We start from the raw sequence: 25,508 nt of genomic DNA on the forward strand, positions 1-25,508 counted from the left end.
TATGAGCAAATGGTTATACATGCTAGAGATAGAGCCGGAGGGTATATGGTCACAAATCCCGCGCAATAAGTATTTACACTCGAAAAACTAGCCTAGGTTACCATGAGACCGACTGACTCGCCATTTTGAGGGACTTATGAGAATGAAGGACTTGTTCTTTCGTATGGTCAAATTCTTGGTTGGCAATGGGATGTCAACAAGATTTTGGAAGGATACATGGTTGGGAGAGACGCCCCTGGCCGTCCAATATCATATCCTTTATAATATTATGCAACGTAAGGAGGATTACGTAGGCACAATCCTTCAAACTATTCCCTTGAACATCCAGTTCAGACGTGTGTTAGTTGGTGAGAGATGGACTGCCTGGATGCATTTGGTTCGGAGACTGGTAGAAGTTCAACTCTCCGACCAGCCAGATATGACACAATGAAAGTTAACTAAGAATGAGATTTTTACGGTGAAATCATTCTATACGGATTTGATTAATTCTAGGCCCCTCTCAAGGTCGTTGCACATCTGGAAGGTTAAGGTTTCTTTGCGTATTAAAATCTTTATGTGGTTTGTCCACAAGCAAGTGATACTCACAAAAGACAACTTAATTAAAAGGCGATGGGCAGGAAGTTTGCGGTGCTGTTTTTGTGATCATGATGAAACAATACAACACTTATTTCTTGAATGCCCACTTGCCAAGCTACTTTGGAGAACGATTCATATAGCTTTCAACATTAATCCTCCATTCGATATTACATTATAGTTTGTGACGTGGTTAGATGGGGTTAAACAGATTACTGCGACTCGTATTCGGATTGGAATATGTGTGCTATTATTGGCTATATGAAACTGCAGCGATGATATGATTTTTAACAGACAACACACTTTAATTTTCTTACTGGGTGCAACCGATGGGAGATGGTAGTTCAGGTTATCTTCAACCGGTTCGGATGGCGCTCGCATAACATGATAGTAGTTTAGGGAGCTTATCCTTCTTATTACCGTATCGGTTGCCTTTGTCAGCTTGTAATTTTCCTTTTTTACTTTGCTCTGCTCCGTTTGCGAGTTGTACGACTTTTTTGATGATTCTTTGTGGATTTTTAATAAGATGGCTGCATGCATCTTTATGATGCAGAGGCCGGGGGCATATGCCTCCATTTCCAAAAAAAAACGTTTTTCCTTTTCTGTAACATTTAGCAGGGACACTCACATGTATCTCCTTCAACATGGCATTGCAGGTAGTATGAGTTAACTTATGTCTTCAACACGGACTTGATTGTGCATGCCTCCGCATCTTCTCCAGCCATACTGTCAAGCACACTGCGTTTGATCCATCTTCCTTCTACGACGAGTATTCTGTCCAATCATGTCTGAAGTGATGAAGTCTGAACTCAACATGGTTTAGTCAATTCAAGAACCATTAAGTTTCTACCCCCTCCTGCATTTTGCCCATGATGAACCATCAGTTTATATGTACTGATGTGCTTCGGTACACCCCCTTCACAAAATGTATAAAGGGTAGTATGGACTTTTCGCAAATTGTATCTACTACCAGTATAAAAGCACGAGAGGACGGAAAACCAAGTCATTCTATCCATCCAAACCTGCGATCTAATGGACTACATCCTTCCAAAACACCAAACGCATTTTATGCTTTAATTACCCACCATGCCATTGGGTTACCATCCACAGAAACACGTTCCGTAAAAAAAAACAATTCCGAACCCTCCCGCGACCACGCCCTCGGGCAGTTTTTGCCATCGCCCCCACCTCGTCCCCCACATCCTCCCCCACCAGCCACCGTCTGCACGGGGCACGACCGTCGGACCGCCGAACCGCCGCGCCCACGCTCCAGGCGCTCGGGCCGCCACGTCCACGCGTCGCCGGGTCCGCCCCCTCCCCGCCCCGTCCACGGGACGCCGCGCCCAGCCGAGCCGCCCCGGGCCGCCGGCACGCCACCCGGTCCGCCCCGTCCACACGGGCCGCCGCGCCCAGCCGAGCCGTCTCCACTCCCCTCCACCATCCCCAATCACGCCTCCACTCCCCTCCACCATCGACAATATTGAAGCCAATCCCACGATCCACTCGGACGTCAACTGCTCCTCCCCGACCTGCCTCGAGCCCTCGACGCCTCCCCACCGCTGCGCTCTCACTCCCTGCCCCCACGCGCCACCGCCATCCCTCCTTCCTGCTACTGTCGTTGTCGCGCCTCGCCCTCCTCCAAGTGGAACGGCTACCAGCATAGTTAGTGTCATTTTCTCCTTCTCTCGAGCGAAACGGCCTTAATATAACTCGTTGTTGCCGGTGAGAGCTGAGCGGATGCAGCCCTAGATCAAGCCAATTGATCTTTCGCGATGTGGAAAGACGCCGGGGCGCTGGACTCGCCGCCTCCCCTCCCGCATACCTGATTTTCGGCTAGGACGTTGACTCGGCTAGCACTCAACGACGAGGGATACACCGCCGCGGGCCGGGCGATGTGGTTTTTGTTTCCGGGTCCTAGGGATTTTACAAGCAGTTATTTGACCCTACTAATTTCCGTCGAATGCACATATTTCAGAGAACAGTACTCTTCTTATGGTTCTACTTGCAGGGATCCCCGTGGGTTGAGGGCGTCGAGTCAATGGAGTTGTGTGCGGCCACGGCAACAACACGCGTGGACCTGTTCCCAGTATGGTCGTGCATTCATTTTACAGGTTACTTCTGTGTTCCCTGGATAGGTGTGTTGTGCAGACCCACTGTTTTGGTAACCGAACGAAATTTCGCGATCTCGCCCGGTTACCGTGTTTATCGCCCCCCTCGAGAAATACTCATACCGGGCAAAAAATCTCGAAAATTTTGAAAATTTTGAATTCAAACGCTAAGGGTATAGTTAAATATAAGCCATCTCTTCTATATTAACATGAGTGGTCGTGGCCTAGTGGCAATGCCAGCCTTTCCTCAACAGCGCCCACTACGCCAGGAGCAAGTAGGTGATATCTTTTGAAGTTAAACCCCTATCTATATCGACCTCAAAAAATTTGAATTCAAAATTTAATTTCAAATTTTGTCTAATTTTTTCCGGTATTTCGCGGTTACCATGGTAACCGCAAATTCCGGTGCCCCTCGAGAAGAAATGTCCACTTGGGATCCAAAACCTTGTGCAGACCGGACATAGGTTGTGTTGGACACTAGCAAGTGTTCCCTGTTGCACCTGAAAAAAATCATCTTTTTTTTTGAGGAAACAGAGTAAAATTACATTACTCTTGAGCCAACCAAACAGTCGGCATCCAGCACTGTTCTCAGGTCATCCGGGACGTTAGCCATCCATTGCGTGTCCCCTTTACTTCTAGCTCGGGCTGCGAGACAGTGCGCCAGCTTGTTTTGCTTTCGATTTGTGTATCTCACCTGAGCTCCTTGGAATTTCTTTAGCTCCTCTTTGATGTCATGAAGCACCGAAAAGCAGGCAGAGCGGTTACAAGAATCAGGTTGTAGTTCCTTCGTCAGAAAAGAGCAGTCAGTCTCAGCAATAATAGGCCCCCTGTATAGCGCCGCCAAGGTCTGCAGACCACAGAGCAGAGCCCGAGCCTCAGCTTCCTCCACTGAAGAGCAGCGATCAATTCCTTTGGACAGAAAGGTTTGCTCTTTCAAAATCAATGCATTTGTTTGTACCAAGATTAAAAAGGTTTTTTAGGCAAGCTTAAGAGGGGTTGCCTAAAGGTACTGAAACGATCTGAACATCAAACTCTTTTTTTTTTGCTTGCTTGGTAGTACAATCTGCATTACTTAACAAATCTTCTAATTTCTTCAGTTATAGTCACATCTTTTGAGAAATCTTGTCAGAGGAAGAGATGATGGTCTTTACAGAATTTGAATCACGGGAGAGTGATAATAGAGGGATGCTTAATTTTGAGGTACGAACGGCTGGTTTATAAAAGTTCGGTACCAAATTTACCCAATTAGAAATAACAGTTGATGGAGCTGGTATGTTAATATGATAGCCCCGACGTTAAACATTTTCTTCTTTTGTCCTGTATATGCACACTTATCTTCTTTATTCTTGCAATAGTATGTATTAGCAAGCTTATTTGCTTTCACATATACTCCCTCCGTTCCAAAATAGATGACTCAACTTTGTACTAAAGGATCTATTTTGGAACGGAGGGAGTACACTCCTGGACGATTTTTATTTAAGAGCAGAACTTCATGAACGGAAAAGGTTATAAAGTTTACTCGCATACTCTGGTTTCGGAAACAAAATAAGAAAGGCCAATATGCAGGACCTAGCTGTCCATAGCGGGGGTGACGTAGTCAAATGCTCTTTTCGCTTGCTCATTTCACAATGGCTATGAAGTAATGTGGTGCACACTATACTCTGTTAAATAGGAATTTACTTGTATTCTACGTTTACATGCTGCTTCAGTAATTATCAGTATGATAGTGTGCGCTTAGCGACACCAGAGAAGTGAGAAAGGCTGCCATTTGGTGTGGGCCAGACTACTCACACATCTCTCTACCCTTATTTCGCATGTTGTGTTGTCTCCAATTGTTGCAATACTGTTGTCTGATTTGATTTTGTTTTTCAAAGTTGAGAAATGATGGATAAATAACAGGATTGTGTTCATATTTTCATTAGTTTGTGCTATTTAGTTGGAGAAAAAAGTTCTTACGCTTAATTCATTAATTTGTTATAGTGATATTTTGAGAAGAATGGAAATGACTTGGTGTGGATCTGAATGTGCTGATGACATTACTGTCCAATAGAGGAACCAATGTGCTCCTGGTCTGATCCATATTTCTGAAGGTCTTTTTTGGGTGGTCATTCAGGGGCTGGACTTCTCCTTCAGGTTAATGGTATTCTTTCTCGCATGAAGTATAGGATTATAACTACCGGGAAGCACATGATGTTGTTCATGAATTCGACAGTAATTTTGGTGAGGATGTGAAATCCCTCCTTCTGCTCCTTCCAATCTTTCAAATTTATTTATTCATTGTTGTAGCTTTCCTTGATCTTCTATTCATTCCGATCAAATTTCTCACCGCTTCTCCTAATGGTCCACCCAATTAATAAGAGAAAATAGGGAGAAGAAAAATGTATGACACAAGAAGAGATACCTCTAGAAGCAGTGGAAACAGGTCTGCCTTGTATCTCTTTCATGACGGATCTTGAAACTTGTACTGACAAGAGAACGGAGGAAGTGAAGAAAAACACTTCACATGACATCATGATAAGCTCTATTCTGTTGTAAACATGTTTGTAGTACCATTTATCATCAATCATTTAAAGTGTCATTAAGAGTAAAATGACATTCTCTATGTGCTCTAGGTAAACTTTGAGTGGATACACAATTCCTGTTTTTTTTGTATTTGGTCAAGCAGAATAATGTATGAGAAAATAAAGCTCTTTCATGTATTCGTGTTATATGTGGGAATATTATTACTGGTTTTGCTACCATAACATGCAATATTGCAAGTTTGGCAGAAATAAGTGACTACTGGTCAGTATAATCATATGAGGATAATATCGGGGTACAAGATCCTTTCCTGTTTTTCATGGAGTTAGAGAACAACATGGTGTGTTGCATGTTGCACATTCAGGATTGCTACATGATTAGCATGTGATCTTTAGACAAGTGAATGTCTAACTGACATTGTCAAGTGACAGCGAGAAGAAGAACGTTTCAGCTTGTGGAGTATCTTCCAAGTTAGATATACCATCCCGCAAGGTCAAGATTTACTGAAATGGATTATACTTAGAGTTGGGAAGCCTTACTTTTAACATTTTAATAAGTTTTTATTCCCTAGGTATGGGCGTTTTCAAGCTGTCCCTCGAGTTTTTCATCATGCTCTGCAATGAGATTTTCTACCTCTTCATGATCATTGTCCTGACAAGCAAAGTCCAAGATGGGTAGATTGTCGTTCATTCGCTTCGTATCTGGTACTTACTTGCTTACTCTTTTTACTTGTCTGCTGAGTTCACTATCAGAAGTTCAGAATCACAACTTGATGAGAACATTCTGAGCTAACTAAATATAGCGCGCTTCTCTTTTTATTATACATTCTTTGGAATACTACATTTATAAATTGTTACTCTTTGCTCTAATTCTCATCTTGCTGAGGATTAAATTCTTGGCAAGTAGTTTGATCAGATAGTTCTTAGTAGCGCATTTTCCCAGTCACAAAATTTTCCTTTATCCCCAAGGATAAGTTAGAGCACAAAAATGAAATCAGAAACTGGGGTAATATTGTTAGGCATGGCATTGTTGTACATCTATGCCTGCCTGCACTATGCACCATAGCATTCACGCGGATAGGATGCAACATAAATGTACTGTAACATCCAGAAATAACAAGCTAGCTGAAAAGATATACATACTATTGACTTAACAGTTGTGAAATATTTGGAGTTGCCCCAAAGAATAATAGAGGTTCAGAGTTACAGTGGAAGCCACCACCCACTGAAACTGCAACGAGTTAACTGGGGGAAGCCAAGTTCTGTCCTTGCATTGTTTTCTTCTACTATTTTCGTTCTATATTAGTACGTCGGTTGGTGTGAAATTCCCCATGTTTTGGTTAATCTACGCAGTAAAAATAAGTTCAGTTTGGTAGGATGTACACTTGTTAAACAACTTTTAACTGAACTTGTACAAGCATCAAATCTACGATAGCAGTAGTTTCATCTTATTATTCTACCAACCCGGGTTTGAGGTGTATTTGTGGTACTTTGAAGTATAAAAATTGCAGTAATTGTCCGTCCTCTTATTTTTGGTATTCTTTTAGCTCAGGCTTACACTTTGTGACTGGGCATTAAATTAAATTCTTCTGTTTTGCTGTTGCGACGAGAGTAAAAATGAGATGCGGTGCCACATGAAAAACTTGGACCAATTGATAAGATACCAAATTTGGGCACTATGTAGTTGTCTTGCATCTGAAATCTCTTTATATAGTAGTTGAGTATACTGTAGTTAATTCCACTGATATTTGTGTGTCAGTTATTTGGTTATTTGGTCTGAACCTACAATCCAAGGTTAGTAATTATTTAGTCTGAACCTACAATTCCTTTTCATGTCTTGTTGTATAATTCTCTTGACATAAAGAGTTTCCGGAGGTTGGATGGCAACTTGAAAATTCCAGTGTGTGCTTCAAGATGTATGCATCTAATTTTGGACCCTATTCATGTTGGTTCAGCATGTTTCCACCACACTCCATATCTCACAGGATTTAGAGCAGAGGGCCTTTTATAGTAAATACTACATAACATGGTGTTGTTTGGTGGGATGCAATTTTTTTTGTTTCATTCATCCCCTATCCTTGTTGTATTTTACATAGCTTATAATACTATTTTCTTTGTTTCAGGGGGGAGGGATATGCAATATAGGAAAACTTGACTAAGGTTTGTGAAATTTTGGTTCCATTGGGTGACTTTTATTTTCCTTTGATGGCTATGATGCACATGTAAAATCACATAATTTGATCCTCGCGAGTCTGGTAGATTCGCTACCAATGGTCGACTTAGCACTTATCTTGTGCTGCATAATTGTTTCAGATTACCATCCTTGTACAGCAGCAAATCAACTATGTGCCTCTTTTGAGAAGAAAAGATGTTGATTGTCCACCTTGAAGGTTATAGTTGCTAAAGAGTCTACACAGGAGAAATATTTTATCTCACAACTTTCACTTGATCAGTCTAAGAATGAAAGGAAGTATGCATTAAATATACAAAAGTCTCCATAAGGTTAGCTTAAGACGGTAGTGTCCTATCTTTAAATCCTCCAAGAACGCTAGAAACTAATTTTATTACTGACTGGACATATCTGCCATGCATGTTTAGTACCTTGACTCTTTAATCTTTATATATAGACAAAGCTCTGTATCAAGAGATGAAGCGTTTGGGAGGCCGGATGAAGAATGCTTCCGAGGCGGAAAAAGAGGAGAACTATTGAGAATGCTTCCAAACCACTCAGAGTTTTTGTTCCTTTTTGAGTTGCAGACTCCTTGTTTGATACAATACATCTGAAGAGCCCTTTTTACGCACTGTTCAAATAAGCTCTTCATTTTTGTGAGTCTGATCAAACAATGCACTTCAAATAATGAAGTTATTGTCTCGGGGATACTTAGCCAAATGTTGTACTTATCATCCTAGATAATCCATATTCATTATGTATATATGTATCACATTTCCATTTATTTTCTTTCGGGAATAGCACATCGTATTTCCATGTTTATGTTCTTTAGTTGTTTGAATTAAAAAAGGTGTAGAAGAACAAAAACTATAGAAAAGGGAACACATTAAATAGAGGTGGAATTTGAAAAATGGATTGAATTGCCAGGACGTGCATGCTTACTAGTACGTATAAAGGGTAGTATAGACTTTTCACAAATTGTATTCATTTTCCTAATATATAGGCTGTAGGTTTGTATAATACCCAATACCCGGCAAACAACCCTACCTCATGGGCTCAGCCCATTTACTTTTTTAGTTTTAATTGTAAAAAAAGTGAATGTCCTCGGCTGGATTCGAACCAAAGCCCTCACGCACTACATGTAACCGCATAAACCATCTAGGACAGCATATCTGAATTTCCTTCTAGACTCGTTTTCTTCTTCTTGTGCGGGAGACATAACGGCAAGAAACAAACACATCACTTTAGTTTATGTTTCTTTTTTTTGCACGGTTTTCTTTAGGGTTTCTAGTTTTCCTGTTTTGTTCATAAAATACTAATATTTGTATTTTTATAAATTGTACATAAATTTCAAAAAAAATGTTCATGCCTTTCAAACATGCTCAGAATGTCAAAATACGAACAGTTTTAAAAAAATAACAAAATTTGAACACGAACATTTTTGGAAAAACAGTAAAAAAACTGGAATTCCAAAAAAAACAGAAAAATATGAACAAAAATTGAATTATGAAAAAATTAAATATATGAGAAATAGAAACAATAAACATAATAAACGAAAAGTCAAAGAAGACAAAAAAATAAACATGAGAGAAGATAAAAAGAAAAAGAAAACACGGTTCACGACTTCTGAGAAGGTCCCAAAACAGGAAAAAAATGGCTGGGAAGCCGAGGTTCCCAAAACGGAGAAAACTTTTTTGCAAATTACCTTAGTGAACTTTTTTTTGAATTTTTGTGTAAATTTTCAAATCCATGAATATTTTTAAAACAATTGATGAACTTTTTCAAATCCGCGAGCTCCTAGACCGGCCCAACACGCGCCCGACGAGAGCAATGACGTCGCCTAGTTGGGCCAATGCCTAAGCATTTTATTTTTTTCTATGTTTTTCATTTGATTTCTTATTTTGTTAATTCATTTTTCTCTTTTTTGAATACCAAAGTACAAGTTTTAACTAACTTTTTAAACTAATGATTTTAAATTATTTTTTAGAAAAATATTTATTAAATGATTTTAAAAAACAACTTGGCATGGCGCGTTTAATCGGTAATATAAGATCATAGAAAGATTTGGGGTGAGTTAATGGATGCCGCAAAAACATGCTCTTAAATGGACCCTTCTCGCCTACCCGAACACCCTCTGTTGAACATGATCTATTTTTGGACATGCATGAAATCACCCCCAAACTTTTCCAAGAGGCGGGCATGCCCATGGTAGGCATCCATGCCAGGTTTGAATGAATTTCCCACACCGTATGCATGTTGTGTCACGTCCGGCCATTTATCAGGTTGTTTTCACCGAGAAAACTCTAGAAAATGGAAGAATTATCGAAAACTTAAACAGCTTGACATGGTGCCTTGATTTGATCATAGAAGGAGGTGGAAAAAATTAGGCCTTCCGAAGGATGTTGAGAAACAACGTACCCTCAGGTAGAGCCTTCTAGCCAACCCGAACACCCTTCATTAAACATGGTCTATTTTTGGACATTCTTAAAATGATCCCAACCTTTTCAAGCAGGTGGGCATGACCATGGTAGTCATCCATTCCAGGTTTGTATAATTTCTGACAACGTATGCAAGTTGTGACACGGCTGCCCATTATCGAGCGTTTTTTACCGAGAAAACTGTGAAAAATGCACAACTTGTCGAAAACCAAAACAACTTGACATGGTGCCTTGACTTGGTCATACAATGCATGAAAAAAATTAGGGCCATTTCAAGCATGTCGGGAAACGACGTGCTCTTAGACGGAGCCATCTCGCCTACTCGAACACCTCCGATGATCATGGTCTAGGTTTTCTTTTTCCATCTTTTGTAGCGCGTCACATATAACGCTAAAAAGAAAGACTCTGGTTTTCCTTTTCAACCGGGCTGGTTTTTTCTTTGGTTTTTTTACATTGGTTTCTATATTATTTTATTTTTATTTTTGTTTATTGATTTTGAAAAAAGTTCATCAATAATTCAAATTAAGTTCATTGATTTGAAAAAAAATAAAAATTTAAAAAATTCATTGATTTAGAAACAAAGTTCATCAATTTATAAAAAAGACCAACAATTTTCAAAAGCAAATTGCCAACTTGCGAAATAGTTCACGAATTTGTGAAGAAAACTGATCAATTTTGGAAGAAAAAAAAGTTCCCTGATTTGAAAGAAAAATTCAAGAATTTGAAATTTTGTCGTCATTTTCGAAAAAAAAATCATGAATTATAAGAAGTTCGCGCATTTAAGAAACAAAAAAGAAAAGAAAAAAAAACAAACAAACAGAAAATGTTGCGCTTTTCCAGTGTTGTATTTCAAGTATAAAAAAACTTACTTAACACTTGAGGTCCTGTCGCGTAGCTTTTCATTGCGCCTCTCCTAATTGTTGAAGTACCTAGGTTCGAATCCTGCAGTACTCACCTTTTTTTGCGGTTTCCAAAAAAAAAGGATGAATGTGCTGAATGGGTCAGCCCAGCACGGCAGGGTTGTACTATGCTCTGAAGTGTCATCTTGTATTTGTCACATTGGTTTGATCAAATAAACAGGGCGATCAACGGTGTCATTTTGATGCACCGGCTCTGCACCTGTATCAACTACCACATGTTTCTAATTTTGTAGAACTACAACTTTAATTGTTGTTACATCTCACGTGTGCTTCGCTTTCGTTTACTCCGTAGTCTGTAGTAGAAGTATCTTGTTATGTCGCCCCTCAGAGTTACTCTTCTTTGAATGGGGCGCGTGAGAGTACTCTTGTTACGAATCATAGGCACACGCCCTTATTTTTCTCTCAGCTATATTAGTGCTGCAAATGCCGACAGGTTGCTTTGGCCAAGCTGCAGATGCCGATGAGGCCAACCGAGGTTGTTTTGGCTGCTGTTTCAACAGAAATCAAACTGAAGCTGCAAGGGTGAAGCCATGCCAAATTCAGTCAGACAAATATTTTTGGAGATGCTTTCGGCGCTTCCACTTTTGGCAAATTAATTGTTCCTGGCGTTGTTGTGAGGATTTCCACACCCATACGTTCCAGAAATATGGTCAAGTGCTCTGTTCTTCAGTAGTGAGCAGATCGCCAGAGCTGTTTTCTGCGTCGGATGGGAGCGCAAAGCAACTCTGCAGTCTTCTCGGGCCTCTTGTGTAAGGTATTGTGGGAAGCGTAGAACCCTTCGTTTGGGCCGCATGTATTATATAGAAACATTGCCGTGGCTTACAAGACATCGATCGTACCAGAACAGATCGAGGTTTACATGAGTTGGAACAAAAGAAGGGATAGAAGACATAGTACAATTTAAACTACTTTCCTCTCCCTATACAACTTATCCTAACACTCCCCCTCAATCTAAACCTCAAGTAACCTTGCCAAGGTTAAGATTGTACTTAAACTCATCCAGTCTCTTCATAGTGAGTGGTTTTGTGAAGCCATCAGCAAGTTGATCCCCTGTAGGTATAAACCTGATATCAAGTAGCTTTTGAGCCACTCGTTCTTTTACAAAATGAAAGTCAACTTCAATTTGCTTTGTACGTGCATGAAAAACAGGGTTAGCTGAAAGATAGGTTGCACCAATGTTGTCACACCATAACCTTGCAGCTTGAGGAATTTTAATTCCAAGTTCATGAAGCAATGTCTGAATCCACATGACTTCAGCTGTAGCATTTGCTAAAGATTTATACTCAGCCTCAGTACTTGACCTTGAGACAGTAGCTTGTTTTCTTGCACTCCATGATACAAGATTTGTTCCCAGAAACACAGCAAAGCCACCTGTAGACCTCCTGTCATCAGCACACCCTGCCCAATCTGCATCAGAATAGGCAGACACAAGAAGAGATGAGGACTTGCTAATCTGAAGACCAAGTCCCTCTGTATGTCTAAGATACCTCAATATCCTTTTTACTGCAGTCCAATGAGTTGTGGTAGGAGCATGCAAATACTGACAAACTTTGTTCACAGAATAAGAAATATCAGGACGTGTAAGAGTCAAATACTGAAGAGCACCTACAACACTTCTATAGTTTGTTGCATCCTCTGTTCCAAGTGCTTCTCCAGTTTCAATAGTAAGTTTTTCCGACGTGGAAATAGGAGTACTTATAGGCTTACACTTTTCCATACGTACCCTTCTCAGAATGTCAGTAGCATACTTTTCTTGTGTAAGTAGTATACCATCTTTTACCTTCTTGACCTCAATCCCAAGAAAGTAATGAAGATCTCCCAAATCCTTGAGAGCAAACTCTAGTTTCAAATCCTTAAGGAGACATGTAGTTGCATCTGAATTTGAACTGGCAATAATTATATCATCAAAATAAACAAGAACAAACATGGTAATACTGTTCTTACTGTAAAAGAATAATGAGGTATCTGCCTTTGATGGTGTAAACCCAAGTCGTTGTAATTGTGTGCTCAACCGTGAATACCAAGCTCTTGGGGCCTGCTTCAATCCATACAAAGCTTTATCCAACTTACAAACATAGTGTGGTGTGTTTTTGTTTTCATATCCTGGTGGCTGTCGCATGAACACTTCTTTCTCAAGAACACCATGAAGAAACGCGTTCTGAACATCTAGCTGTCGAAGGCTCCATCCTCTGGAAATAGCAATAGACAATACAAGTCGAATAGTAGTTGCTTTAATAACAAGACTAAAGGTATCATCATAGTCAATGCCAAACCTTTGCTTGAAACCCTTTGCAACCAACCTAGCCTTGTATCTGTCTATACTCCCATCAGCTTTTCTTTTGAACTTGTATACCCACTTGCAATCAATCACATTATTGTCCTTTTTTGGTGGTACTAAATGCCAAGTTTTATTTTTTATGAGTGCATCATACTCATTATCCATAGCTTTCTTCCAATCTTTGTGAGCTAAAGCATCATGCAAATGTGTTGGCTCACCGGTGCTAGTAAAAAATGCTCGCTTGGTTTTATCATACCTGATTGTACCATCAGTATAAACCTTGTCCTTTGTAATCCCGGACTGAGATCTTGTATGGTGATGCGGTAGTACTGTTTGCTGCACCGTTGTAGGCCTTGCCACAGAAAATCCGGGAGATGCAGCCAAACCAGCTGAATCAGGCTCCAGATCTGACGCATCAGACTCCGGCTCCAATGCGCAGCCTGGCGACGCAGGAGAAGAACTCGCGCGGCCAGAGTCGCCCACGCTGTCGCTGGTGGGGTCCGCTCCTGAGCGGCTGTCGGCCATCCGCCCCGCAGAAGCGTGTGGTCCCCCGCCCGGTGTGCATGCAGCCACCCACCCCGCGCCAGGTGTACATGCAGAATCATCTGTGGCGCCAGCGCCGCCGATTCCCTCCTGGGATCGCGCGCCTGCAGGGAAATTTGCGTCGGATCGCTACACCTCGGATCCCGCTTCTGCAGAGAAATCCTCCTGGGATCCAGCGCCAGTTTTGGCAGGTTCTGCACACATAAAATCATATCCTACTGCTGCGCAGGTGTCAAAATTCTCCAAATTTTCTATGGATTTTTGCACATGATCAGTTCTAATTAATTCACCCTCTTGATCAGAATTAGACAAAGAGTTTGAAAGAAGAGAAATTTTAGAACGAAGTAAGGCTCCGGCATTGGGATGAAGTTTTGCAAAAGGGAACAGTGTCTCATCGAAAACAACATCTCGAGAAATATAAATGCGACCTGTTGCAATTTCTAAACACTTATACCCCTTATGAAGATTACTATAGCCAAGAAAAACACACTGAGTGGAACAGAACTCAAGTTTGTGGCGATTGTAAGGACGCAAATTTGGGTAACAAGCACACCCAAATTTTTTGAGAGAGTTGTAGTCTGGTTTTCGATGAAACAGACGTTCCAATGGAGTTGTATTTCCAATAACTCTACTAGGGAGACGATTAATGAGATAGGTAGCTGTGATGAAAGCTTCGTCCCAATATTTAAGTGGCATAGAAGCATGAGCTAATAAAGAGAGACCAACTTCAACAATGTGACGGTGTTTTCTCTCAGCCGAGCCGTTCTGTTGATGAGCATGGGGGCAAGATACATGATGAATGATACCTATGTCACGAAAGAAAGCATTGAGTTTCTCATACTCTCCTCCCCAGTCACTTTGTACTGCAAGAATTTTTCTATCGAAATATCTCTCAACAAGTTTCTGAAATTCTTGGAAGACAGAATAGACTTCTGACTTGAACTTAAGCAAATATATCTAGGTGAACTTGCTATAATCATCAATGAAACTAACATAATATTTTTTTTCTTCCAAAAAAATCTCTTGCATGAACTTGCTATAATCATCACTGAAAATAAGCTCTAAAGGAGCATGAGACACACTACTGGACACAGGATAGGGAAGTTGGTGACTGTTGGCACATTGACAAGCTTCACACACAGACTCATCATTGTAACTATTTGACAATGACAAATTGCCTTTATTGACTACTTGCTTGACTACTATTGAAGAAGGATGTCCTAATCTTTGATGCCATCTTGCTAAGGAGGGCTTGATGACGGAGTGAACTTGACGACGCTTGTGACTAAAGACTCTTGATGTGATGGGGTAAAGCCCTCGGATGCATCTACCGTGATGAATGAGCTGTTGGAAATATGCCCTAGAGGCAATAATAAAATGGTTATTATTGTATTTCCTTGTTTAATTGTTTATTGTTAATGCTATAATTGTATTGATCGGAAACCGCAATACATGCGTGAATACATAGACCACAACATGTCCCTAGTGAGCCTCTAGTTGACTAGCTCATTGATCAATAGATGGTCATGGTTTCCTGACCATGGACATTGGATGTCATTGATAACGGGATCACATCATTAGGAGAATGATGTGATGGACAAGACCCAATCCTAAGCATAGCACAAGATCGTGTAGTTCGTTTGCTAAAGCTTTTCTAATGTCAAGTATCATTTTCTTAGACCATGAGATTGTGTAACTCCCTGATACCGTAGGAGTGTTTTGGGTGTACCAAACGTCACCACGTAACTGGGTGACTATAAAGGTGCACTATAGGTATCTCCGAAAGTGTTTGTTGGGTTGGCACGAATCGACACTGGGATTTGTCACTCCGTATGACGGAGAGGTATCTCTTGGCCCACTCGGTAATGCATCATCATAATGAGCTCAATGTGACTAAGTAGTTAGTCACAGGATCATGCATTACGGAATGAGTAAAGTGACTTGCCGGTAACGAGATTGAACGAGGTATTGGGATACCGACGATCAAATCTCGGGCAAGTAAACATATTGATTGACAAAGGGAATTACATACGGGATTGCTTGAATCCTTGACATTGTGGTTCATCCGATGAGATCATCATGGAACATGTGGGAGCCAACATGGGTATCCAGATCCCGCTGTTGTTTATTGACCGGAGAACGTCTCGGTCATGTCTGCATGGTTCTCGAACCCGTAGGGTCTACACACTTAAGGTTCGGTGACGCTAGAGTTGTTATGGGAAATAGTATGTGGTTACCAAAGGTTGTTCAGAGTCCCGGATGAGATCCCGGACATGACGAGGAGCTCCGGAATGGTCCGGAGGTGAAGATCGGTATATCGGACGAAGGGTATTGGAGTCCGGAATTGTCCCGGGGGTACCAGCCTACCAGGTGATGGCCAGCGTGTCCGAAAGGGGTTTCAGAGGCCCCGACAAGCGTTGGGGGCCTTATGGGCCAAGGGGAGGGGGCACATCATCCCACTAAGGGGCTGAGTGCCCCTCCCACCCCATCTCACGTAACCTGGAGAGGTGGGGGCGCCACCCCTAGGGCAGCCATCCCTCCCGGCTTGGGGTGCAAGTTTCCTAGGGGTGGGGGCGCCCAAACCCATCTAGGGTTTCCCCTGTGGCCGCCGCCCCTCCCCTAGGGAAACCCTAGGGCGTCTTCCCCTCTTCCCTTCCCTCTATATATAGTGAGGAGGTGGGAGGGCAGCCATGACCTCTTCCCTGGCGCAGCCCTCTCCCTCCTCCAACACCTCCTCCTCCTCCGTAGTGCTTGGCGAAGCCCTGCCGGAGAACCACGAGCTCCATCACCACCATGTCGTCGTGCTGTCGGAATTCTCCCTCAACTTCTCCTCTCCCCTTGCTGGATCAAGAAGGAGGAGACGTCCCCGAGCTGTACGTGTGTTGAACGCGGAGGCACCGTTGTTCGGTGCTTAGATCGGATTCGGCCGCGATCTGAATCGCTTCGTGAACGACTCCACCGACCGCGTTCTTGTAACGCTTCTGCTTAGCAATCTTCAAGGGTATGAAGATGCACTCCCTCTCTCTCTCATTGCTAGTCTCTCCATAGATTGATCTTGGTGATGCGTAGAAAATTTTGAATTTCTGCTACGTTCCTCAACAGTGGTATCAGAGCTAGGTCTATGCGTAGATTCTATGCACGAGTATAACACAAGTTAAACATTTTCAAAATCCTCAAAAACCTCAAAAACCTAACAGAAAAAAGTTACGGGGCTTTTAAGATCTAGAGTGGAAAAAATCGAATTTTTTTTTTCAAACTGTGGTCAAACAATGGTCAATCAATGGTCAAACTAATTATTCTAGAATTTTAGTGTTACTAAATAATTATTTCTGTTATTTTGAATTTTGGTCAAATCTGGTCAAACTGTGGTCAAACAATGGTCAAACTAATTATTCAAGAAATATTAGTGTTACTAAATAATTATTGTTTTTTAAAACAATAGTTTCAAACTCAAACAGTGAAATGTGTCACTTCATGCTCAAGCAAAATTCCTGAAGATTAATAGGATTGACATCTTATTATTATGAGGAAAACAACAAGTGCAGACTTGGAAACGAGGGAGAATAGAACCCGGAAGTTAAGCGTGCTCAGGCTGAGGGAGTGGGAGGATGGGTGACTGTTCGGGAAGTTAGATGATTTGGAATGATGAGGGGTGATTAGAGATTAGAGGATAAATTGAGCAGTGATGAGGGTGGTGATTAGAGATTAGAGGTTAAAATAATTCAGAAATTTGAAAATAAAAAAAATCAAAAAAAAATTCAAAAAAATCATAAAATTTCCTTTAGTCCCGGTTGGTAACACCAACCGGGACTAAAGGTGGAGCTCCACGTGGCCGCGGCCTTTAGTCCCGGTTCGTTTAAGAACCGGGACTAAAGCGGAGAGGCATTAGTAACGACCCTTTAGTCCACGTTCAAAAACTGGGACTAAAGGGCCTTACCAATCGGGACTAGTGGGGGGTTTTCTACTAGTACCTATACGATGGGATGTCTGGCTACGTAGAGCGTAGAACAACCAAGATCACTACCCAGGTGTTCAAATCGTCCAAGACCTGAGGAATTCTAGATTTTTATTCAACGACTATATGCCATGAGGCAAAATTAATGAAGTATACCAAAATTCTAAAATAGCAGTTAACTTCATATAGTAATCAAGAACACAAAAATTCAGAATTAGCAATACATGGCAACAGGATTCACCTACAGGTGCCGTAAATTCGGTTCCAAAATAGCAGTTAGCTTCAGATAGTAATCAGGAACAGAAAAATTCAGATTTAGCAATACATGGCAACACGATTCACCTATAGGTGCCATAAATTCAAGGCTTTTGGATATGCAGCTGGGGAAGAACAACCAAGATGGGGGCCCTCGCGTCCAATTCATTCAGTACCTGAGGAAGTCCAACATTGTGATTCAACTTGCAACATGTCATAGGGAATGTCAAGAAGGACAGGGGAGGGAGTTGCTCATCACTGGTACGGGTATGAGCGGTATGGCAGACAACCCAACCGTATGGAGGACGATTGGTACAAAGTGAGTTTAGGTGGAGCACCGAATTTAAAGAGGAATTCATCAGTTTCTTGTGCAGAGATCGTGGGGAGAGGAAGTGAAGCATCAATCACTAGTGACCAGCAGCGGAAGCGTTTAAGCCATGGCAACGGAGAAGATAAACGGCATGGGCCATTTGGAGCATTGGGCTGCATAGGCGTCCACGAAGTGGGCTGTGTGGTTTGGTGTCAGCAAACAAAACAATTGAGGACGTACAGCTTCAGAAGCCTAGCGAGCAGCAGTGAAGTAAATGCGGCTGTGCTCACCTCGCCTTTGAATCGGGCTCCTCACCATCGATGCCGCGGAGCAGAGGAACAATGTACAGATAGTCCATTCTGGGTGGACCGTGACCATGGCGGACAACCCGCGTCCCAACTGTGGTCGATACGCGAGCGAAGGGATTGGCGCAGCGTGCAGCAGGAGGAGGTGACCGGAGGAGGGAGGGAAGGAAGGAAGCTTGGCGGACAGCCGGGGCGATATGCGAGCGACAGGAGCGGCTTGAAGTTGGGACCGGGAGTTAGTCTGGTGGCGGAGGAGGCGAACAGGGGTGGCGGCGCGCATGGGGGGCGCGGTGGATGCGTGGGCGCAGCGCTCAGCAGGACGAGGTGACCGGATGAGGGAGAGGGGGAAGCGCGGCGGACAGCCGACACTCTGCATGTGGCACCGCGGAGGCACCATTTCTGGGCACAGCGAGGGAGGAGGAGAAGACCTGAGGGAGGAGAGGAGGAAGTGCGCCGGATGGGAGGCGCTCCGGTGGTGTCATGGTGGAGGCGAAGTCACCGTGGGCGCAAGCGAGGAGATCGGAGGGGGGAGTGTAGCCCGGCGCTGCAGATTTGTTGGGGCGGCCGGCCGTGCGGGATGGATTGAAAATCTCTTGGATGAGCGGCTGCTGCGGTAGAGGGAAAATACAGTTTTTCTTTTCAACGCATGACCATACGGGGAACAAATGATTGGCTGGTTTTGCAAACTGAACGATGACGTGGCATAAAAGCTGACGTGGATAATGTGCATGATGAGAGAATAGAGAGAAGCGGGGAGCAACTTTTTAAGAACTAGAGGATGCCCCGCGCGTTGCTGCGGGAATTTGTATAAAATAAATAAAAGATGCACTAAACCCGCATTTCAATACCTTAAAGAACACTGCCATCTGGACAACCTTATTCGCACTATCCATGTACGATGATGCACGTCAACCATGAACCATCCATATTTCACGACACATCACTGGGTCCGTTGTTGTACAGGAATTAGACACCAAAGTGTCATAGACCCCGTACCTTAAAGGGAGAAATAAATGGCACAATTACTATATCTTAAAAGAAATGGTTCATTTCTTTTGCGGGGAAAAGAAATGGTTCATTTAACAGCACTTTCCGTCCTAAGCTAGAGTATCTTGCTTCCAGTCAATCATTGCATTTCTAGCACAGGCCATCGTTGCCTTCCCTGCATGCGTTTCTTGCTCCCAGTCAATCCTGCAGACCTGCACATATATTAATTCAAACACACTTAAGTCTCCTGCATGCAAGCGTCGGTTACTGCATGCTTGCATGCTTCTGAATGCGGATGCTCTCAACATGTAATATCGAATGGCTATTATAGACTCAGCTAGTATATCCAATGGCCAAATTAATTTTGATGATGTGGCTTAAGGAAAAGGCAGAGAATTATTGGTAGTGGGGGCTAGCTATTTAGATACAGTAGATGTTAGATGCATCTATAGATCGCACCACCCGAGGCACATACGATTTCACAAGTGCCAAAGAAACGGGCGGGTGGGTGATTAAACATTGCATGGGTGGAGTAATTAACTAGAGTTGCTCACACGTACACATGCTCTCAGGGAGCAAGACGAATCTCCCCTCACATTTCTCAGCATGCGAGTAAAGTGCGCGCATGGAGACCGGTGTAGTGATGCAATTTAACCGGTCACCGCAGTCGAAGCGGCATCCAAGGGCATTTGTCGCTCATCTCAAGATCGCATCGAGCTTGAGCCCCGTCTAATGCTCTTTTGCCTCACTTTTAATCTCTCTCGTTCTTTTTCTTCCCTGCTTCGCGACAAAGCGTGCATGGGAGATTGGTGTAAATTTAAACCCGACGACACGGCAGTCCGAGCTGCGTCGCCCGAGGTGCCATCTGAGGCCTGCGAGAGCAACACTTGAGATGAACGCATGGAGGTGCGTGGTGCCAACGTTGATTAATCCAACCAACGTGGTTGTTTGCGTCTCTCTAGACAATGCAATCTGAAGTAATCCACCTGCTCAACCAGAGGCATCGATGGCATCATCGCAAGTGTTGAGGGCAGACCATTCGCTAGCACCAAAGGGCCGGTCTGTACGCTTATCTTAAAGCTTAGTCATGGTCTACAAATTTAGATGTAACTTTTCTTCTTTCTGGTGTTCATTGTACTGATATGATTGAAGGTAAATAGATTGAAAGTTTCTTGAAAAAAAAGATAAGTATTAGTTTGCTGTTGCACACATGGTCTCACGGAGCAAGCAGGCTTACTCTAATTTTTTCTAGTAGTAAGCCCGATAACGCGTTCAGAAGGCTAGCGTATGGAGATTGATTTATACAAGACATCGGAGTTATTGGCCCAAAAATGATGCAACGATTTCCAGAGTTTCCGCTAGTTGCCGCTCAAGTCACCAATCCAGGGAAGTTACGTTCTCATTAACAATGATCGTCGTACCCAATCCCAGATCGTCATGAAATTTGTAAGAATTATGCACTCCCCAACGCTGTTTTCTATACCTGGCTAGTTTCTCCTCTACCAGGACACGATAATTGCCCAGAGTGCCTTAGGAGAAACATTGTAACGCTTCCAGCTCTCTTACACCAAAAACACTACGAGAGAGGTTAGGACATGGAGATTGCCATGGGGGCCATTGGCCCTCTCCTCCCGAAGCTCGGTGAGCTGCTCATCGGCGAGCTCACCATGGAGAAACGAGTGAGGAAAAGCATCGAGTCTATCATGACAGAGCTCACATTGATGCATGATGCCCTCTGCAAGGTGGCGGAAGTGCCGGCGGACCAGCTTGACAAGGGGGTGAAGATCTGGGCAGGAAAGGTCAAGGAGTTGTCCTATCAAATGGAGGACATTGTTGATGCTTTCATGGTGCGTGTGGAGGATGGTGGTGAGCCTACCAACCCGAAGAACAGAGTCAAGAAGATACTCAAGAAGGTCAAAAGATTATTCAAGAATGGCAAGGATCTCCATCGGATCTCTGATGCTCTGGAAGAAGTGGTTCTCCAAGCTAAGCAATTAGCCGAGCTACGCCAAAGGTATGAGCAAGGGATGCGATATCCAACCACTAGTACTAGTGTTGACCCTCGCATGATGGCCCTATACACAGATGTGTCAGAACTCGCAGGCATTGAAGAAACACGAGACGAGTTGATCAACATGTTGACTGAAGGTGATGAATGGTTGAATCATCCATTGAAGACGGTCTCTATTGTTGGATTTGGTGGGTTGGGCAAGACAACTCTTGCCAAATCAGCATATGACAAGATCAAAGGGCAATTCGATTGTGATGCTTTTATTTCGGTTTCTCAGAATCCCGACAAGAAGAAAGTCTTCAAGAATATTCTCTATGAACTTGACAAGAACAAGTATGCACGCATTCGTGGTGAAGAATGGGAAGAAAATCATTTGATTGATGAAATCATCGAATTCCTTAATGGAAAGAGGTACATGTTTTTTTTCGTTTACAAAGCAGATTATCCTTTTGTCTAGATAAACAATGATAGTATTTTAGACTATTGCATACACATCAGGTGTGGATTTTTCGAAGTTGGGTCTAGGCGCACATAGGCAACTTTTGTAAAAAAAAATAGTAAAAAAATATGAAACATTTTTGGAACAAACATTGTCTATTGTATTACTCACTTGTAAAGTTTCGGGACAAGATGACTTATGTGGTATTGTCAGCAAAAAGACAAAATTGCAAGTACAAATTATGTGAATAGTAAGCTTAATATAGTATCGGTTTTGCATTTATTCATCCAGAATACCACACAAGTCGCGTTCTCACGAAATATTACACATGAATAATACATTAGACAATGGTTGCTTTGAAAAGGTTTGAAAAAGATTTTACCATTTTTACTATTTTATAATATTTTTGCAATTCGGGTGCATGTGCACCCGTGTCCCAAGGTGTATTTTTTATATGCATCTTGATATCGTATTACTTATTTACTGTTTTATCCTTTTGGTGTAAATGAGGTAGTTAGTACATAACCTATCTTTCAACAATTAGGGAGTGCATATATCTAAGGTGACTTAGAAATTCTAATGCCTAAGTGAACGATCTCGACTGTTAAAAACCATGCGCAACAATTTCACATTTCTACAACTAGAATTTCTCATAAGTTTTTGTGCGTGTGGAATCTAGGTCTCAGAATATGCAATTCGGTCAAGTTATAAATATTTTTTGTTAGTTTCCCTTGAAATAACATTTGTACTAATATAATATATCTTACTATATATATCTTCATTGTATTGGTTGTTAACTATTCTAAATTGTAAATAAAGGTACCTCGTCATAAATGATGACATATGGGATAAAGATGTGTGGAAATTAATCAAGTGTGCTTTCTCCAAGAAGAGTCCTGGAAGCCGAGTAATCACAACAACCCGCATTGTTAGTGTCTCTGAAGCATGCTGCTCTTCTAGGGATGATATTTACAAAATGAAACATCTTTCTGATGATGTATCAAGAGTGCTTTTCTGTAAAAGAGTATTTTACAAGAAAGGGTGTCCTCAAGAGTTGGTGCAAGTATCCGAAGACATTTTGAAGAAATGTGGTGGCATACCATTAGCTATTATTTCTATAGCAAGTCTCCTGGCTAATAATAATCAGAGAAAAACCAAGGACCAATGGTATACTTTGCTCAATTCCATTGGCCGTGGACTCACGGAAGATCAAAGTTTGGAGGAGATGAAAAATATATTATTATTCAGCTATTATGATCTACCCTCATATCTGAAACCTTGTTTATTATATCTTAGCATCTTCCCAGAAGACCACAAGATTGTGAGAGATAGACTGATATGGAGATGGATATCCGAAGGTCTTGTTTACAGCGATAAACAAGAAACTAGCTTATATGAGCTCGGTAATAGCTACTTCAATGAGCTAGTAAATAGAAGTATGATCCAGGCAATAGGCATTGATGTTCAAGGAAATGTAGAAGGTTGCCGTGTACATGACATGGTGCTTGACCTTATATGCTCATTATCAAGTGAAGAAAATTTTGTCACAATACTAGATGACACCAGAAGAAAAATACATAACTCAGAGATCAAGGTTCGCAGATTGTCTATTCAAAATAGCAAGATATACGTGGATACCACTAGGATGGAGCATATGAGATCTCTTACCATTTTCACAAGTGATGCTATTGGGAAAGTGTTGGATATTTCAAGTTTTCAAGTTTTGCGCGTGTTGGATTTAGAAGGTAGTGATGTCTCAGATGTTGGGTATGTGGAGAATCTGTTGCATTTGAGGTACTTGGGGCTAAAAGGTACTCATGTTAAGGACCTTCCCGTGGAAATAGGGAAGCTGCAGTTTTTGCTTACCTTGGACTTGAGAGGTTCTAATATACAAGTACTGCCATCTAGTGTTGTTCAGCTAAGACGTCTGACGTGCCTGTATGTTAATTATGGTATGAAGCTGCCATCTGGAATAGGTAACTTGACTTCCCTAGAAGTGCTAGATTACATGGGATTATCTGACGTGGACCTTGATTTTGTGAAAGAATTGGGCCATCTGACCAAGCTCAGGGTGCTCAGTCTTGAGTGCGATGATTTCGATGAGAGCCTGGGTAAAGCTTTGGAGGAATCCATTAGTAATATATACAAACTGGATAGTCTAGATGTATATGTCTCGCGTGGACTCATCAATTGCCCGAGCGAAGATTGGGTGCCTCCTCCACAACTTCGTAGATTAGTTTTCTGGTCAATTGAAAGTTGGTTCGAGACATTGCCGTCATGGATTAATCCTTCATCGCTTCCTCTCCTCTCCTATCTGGAGATAGTTGTGTTTGAAGTGCGATCGGAAGACATCCAGCTTCTTGGGATGCTGCCTGCTCTTTGTGTTCTCTTGGTGACGGATAATTCTTTGTTCCGAGGAGATGATGTGATGGAAATGCCCGTGCTTTCCTCTCGTGCTGCATTATTCCCATGCGCGACAGTGTGTCGTTTCTTTGGTACTCGTGCTGTGCCGTCTATGTTTCCACAAGGAGCAGCGCCAAGGCTTAAACATCTTAGGTTCTCCTTCCCAGCTAAGTGGATCTCCCGTGAAAACATTGATCTGGGTATGCGGCACCTCCCTTCCCTCCAGCGAGTCAGGGTTGACGTTATCAAGGAGGGAGCTAGTGATGCGGAGGTGAATGAAGCGGAGGCTGCACTGATGGCCGCAGCGGAGGACCACCCTAACCATCCCGTCCTTGACAGCCGGTGAAGCCTGCAGAAAAGGTTCGCTCTCATCTCGCCCAAGGCTGGGCTATGTATATTCGTTCCGATTCCTTTGTTTTGTCAACAAGGTTCAGTATTCATTTTTCCTTCTTCCTTTTTCCTTTTTCAGCAGGTGGAGGAAGGCTTCATTAATCAGATCCTTTATGCAGGTACTATTCTTTCATCATTTAATTACTAGCGCCGAACTATTTTTTCATCATTTCTTTAGCCTGCGTGCATCAATCAGGTCCCTAAAGCCTAGCATTACTGCTTATTTTAAGTGACAAGAATATTGCGATGTGAATTCCGCTGTGGCTAGTTATGCAGCTAAAGTACTAGCAGAAGTGTTCTTATTTATGCATGCTACAAAATTACACGTGACAGACAACCCAACAGTAATACTGAATTGCTGATACATGTGTGCCTTTTTCTCTGTACTTGGATGAACTCTGCTTTCTTCTTTTCTGTAACATTGAACTGAAGCATTTATATGTGTGTTTCTTCCAAATGGCATTGCAGGTAGCATAGTAGGAGCTAGCAGATGTCATTTCGTCGACACTCCAACAACTCCTCCCGTGTGTGCTCTGCTATTTGATCTGTCTTCCCTCTGCATCCGAATGAACCTCCTCCTTCTGTCTGCTTATGTTTGGATTCTCTTCATGCTTCCGCCAACTCAAGAACCATTATGTTTGAGGGCGCCTTCCCCATGTGTTTCGCCCTCGATGAACCATTAATTACGATGCACTGCTTGGCTGCTTTGCTTGCTCTCATTCATTCTGAATTGTATTGCTTTGTTTGGAGCAGCTAAATGTTTTGTTCCAGACTCGTAAACTATGATGTTCCGGTGCAGGTTGCCGTATTGGTTTCATGATGAAATAAACAGGCTTGTATTAAGTACATCTTTGTATTGCAGTGGAACTAGAATTTGAATCGCTGTTGCATACTACATGTGCTT

At 42.3% G+C, this 25,508-nt stretch overlaps 1 protein-coding gene across 1 annotated transcript; it reads left to right on the forward strand.

Moving 5' to 3' along the window:
* The first annotated feature begins 20,956 nt into the window (after positions 1 to 20,956).
* On the forward strand, positions 20,957 to 24,560 carry LOC123066543 (disease resistance protein RGA5-like). The gene is made up of 2 exons (XM_044489600.1): positions 20,957 to 21,783; positions 22,631 to 24,560. Exons 1-2 carry the CDS (start codon positions 20,957 to 20,959, stop codon positions 24,558 to 24,560), a joined length of 2,757 nt encoding a protein of 918 aa, XP_044345535.1.
* The last annotated feature ends 948 nt before the right edge of the window (positions 24,561 to 25,508 follow it).

The sequence above is a fragment of the Triticum aestivum genome, chromosome 3B (genome assembly GCF_018294505.1).
Source record: "Triticum aestivum cultivar Chinese Spring chromosome 3B, IWGSC CS RefSeq v2.1, whole genome shotgun sequence".
Taxonomy (NCBI): domain Eukaryota; kingdom Viridiplantae; phylum Streptophyta; class Magnoliopsida; order Poales; family Poaceae; genus Triticum; species Triticum aestivum.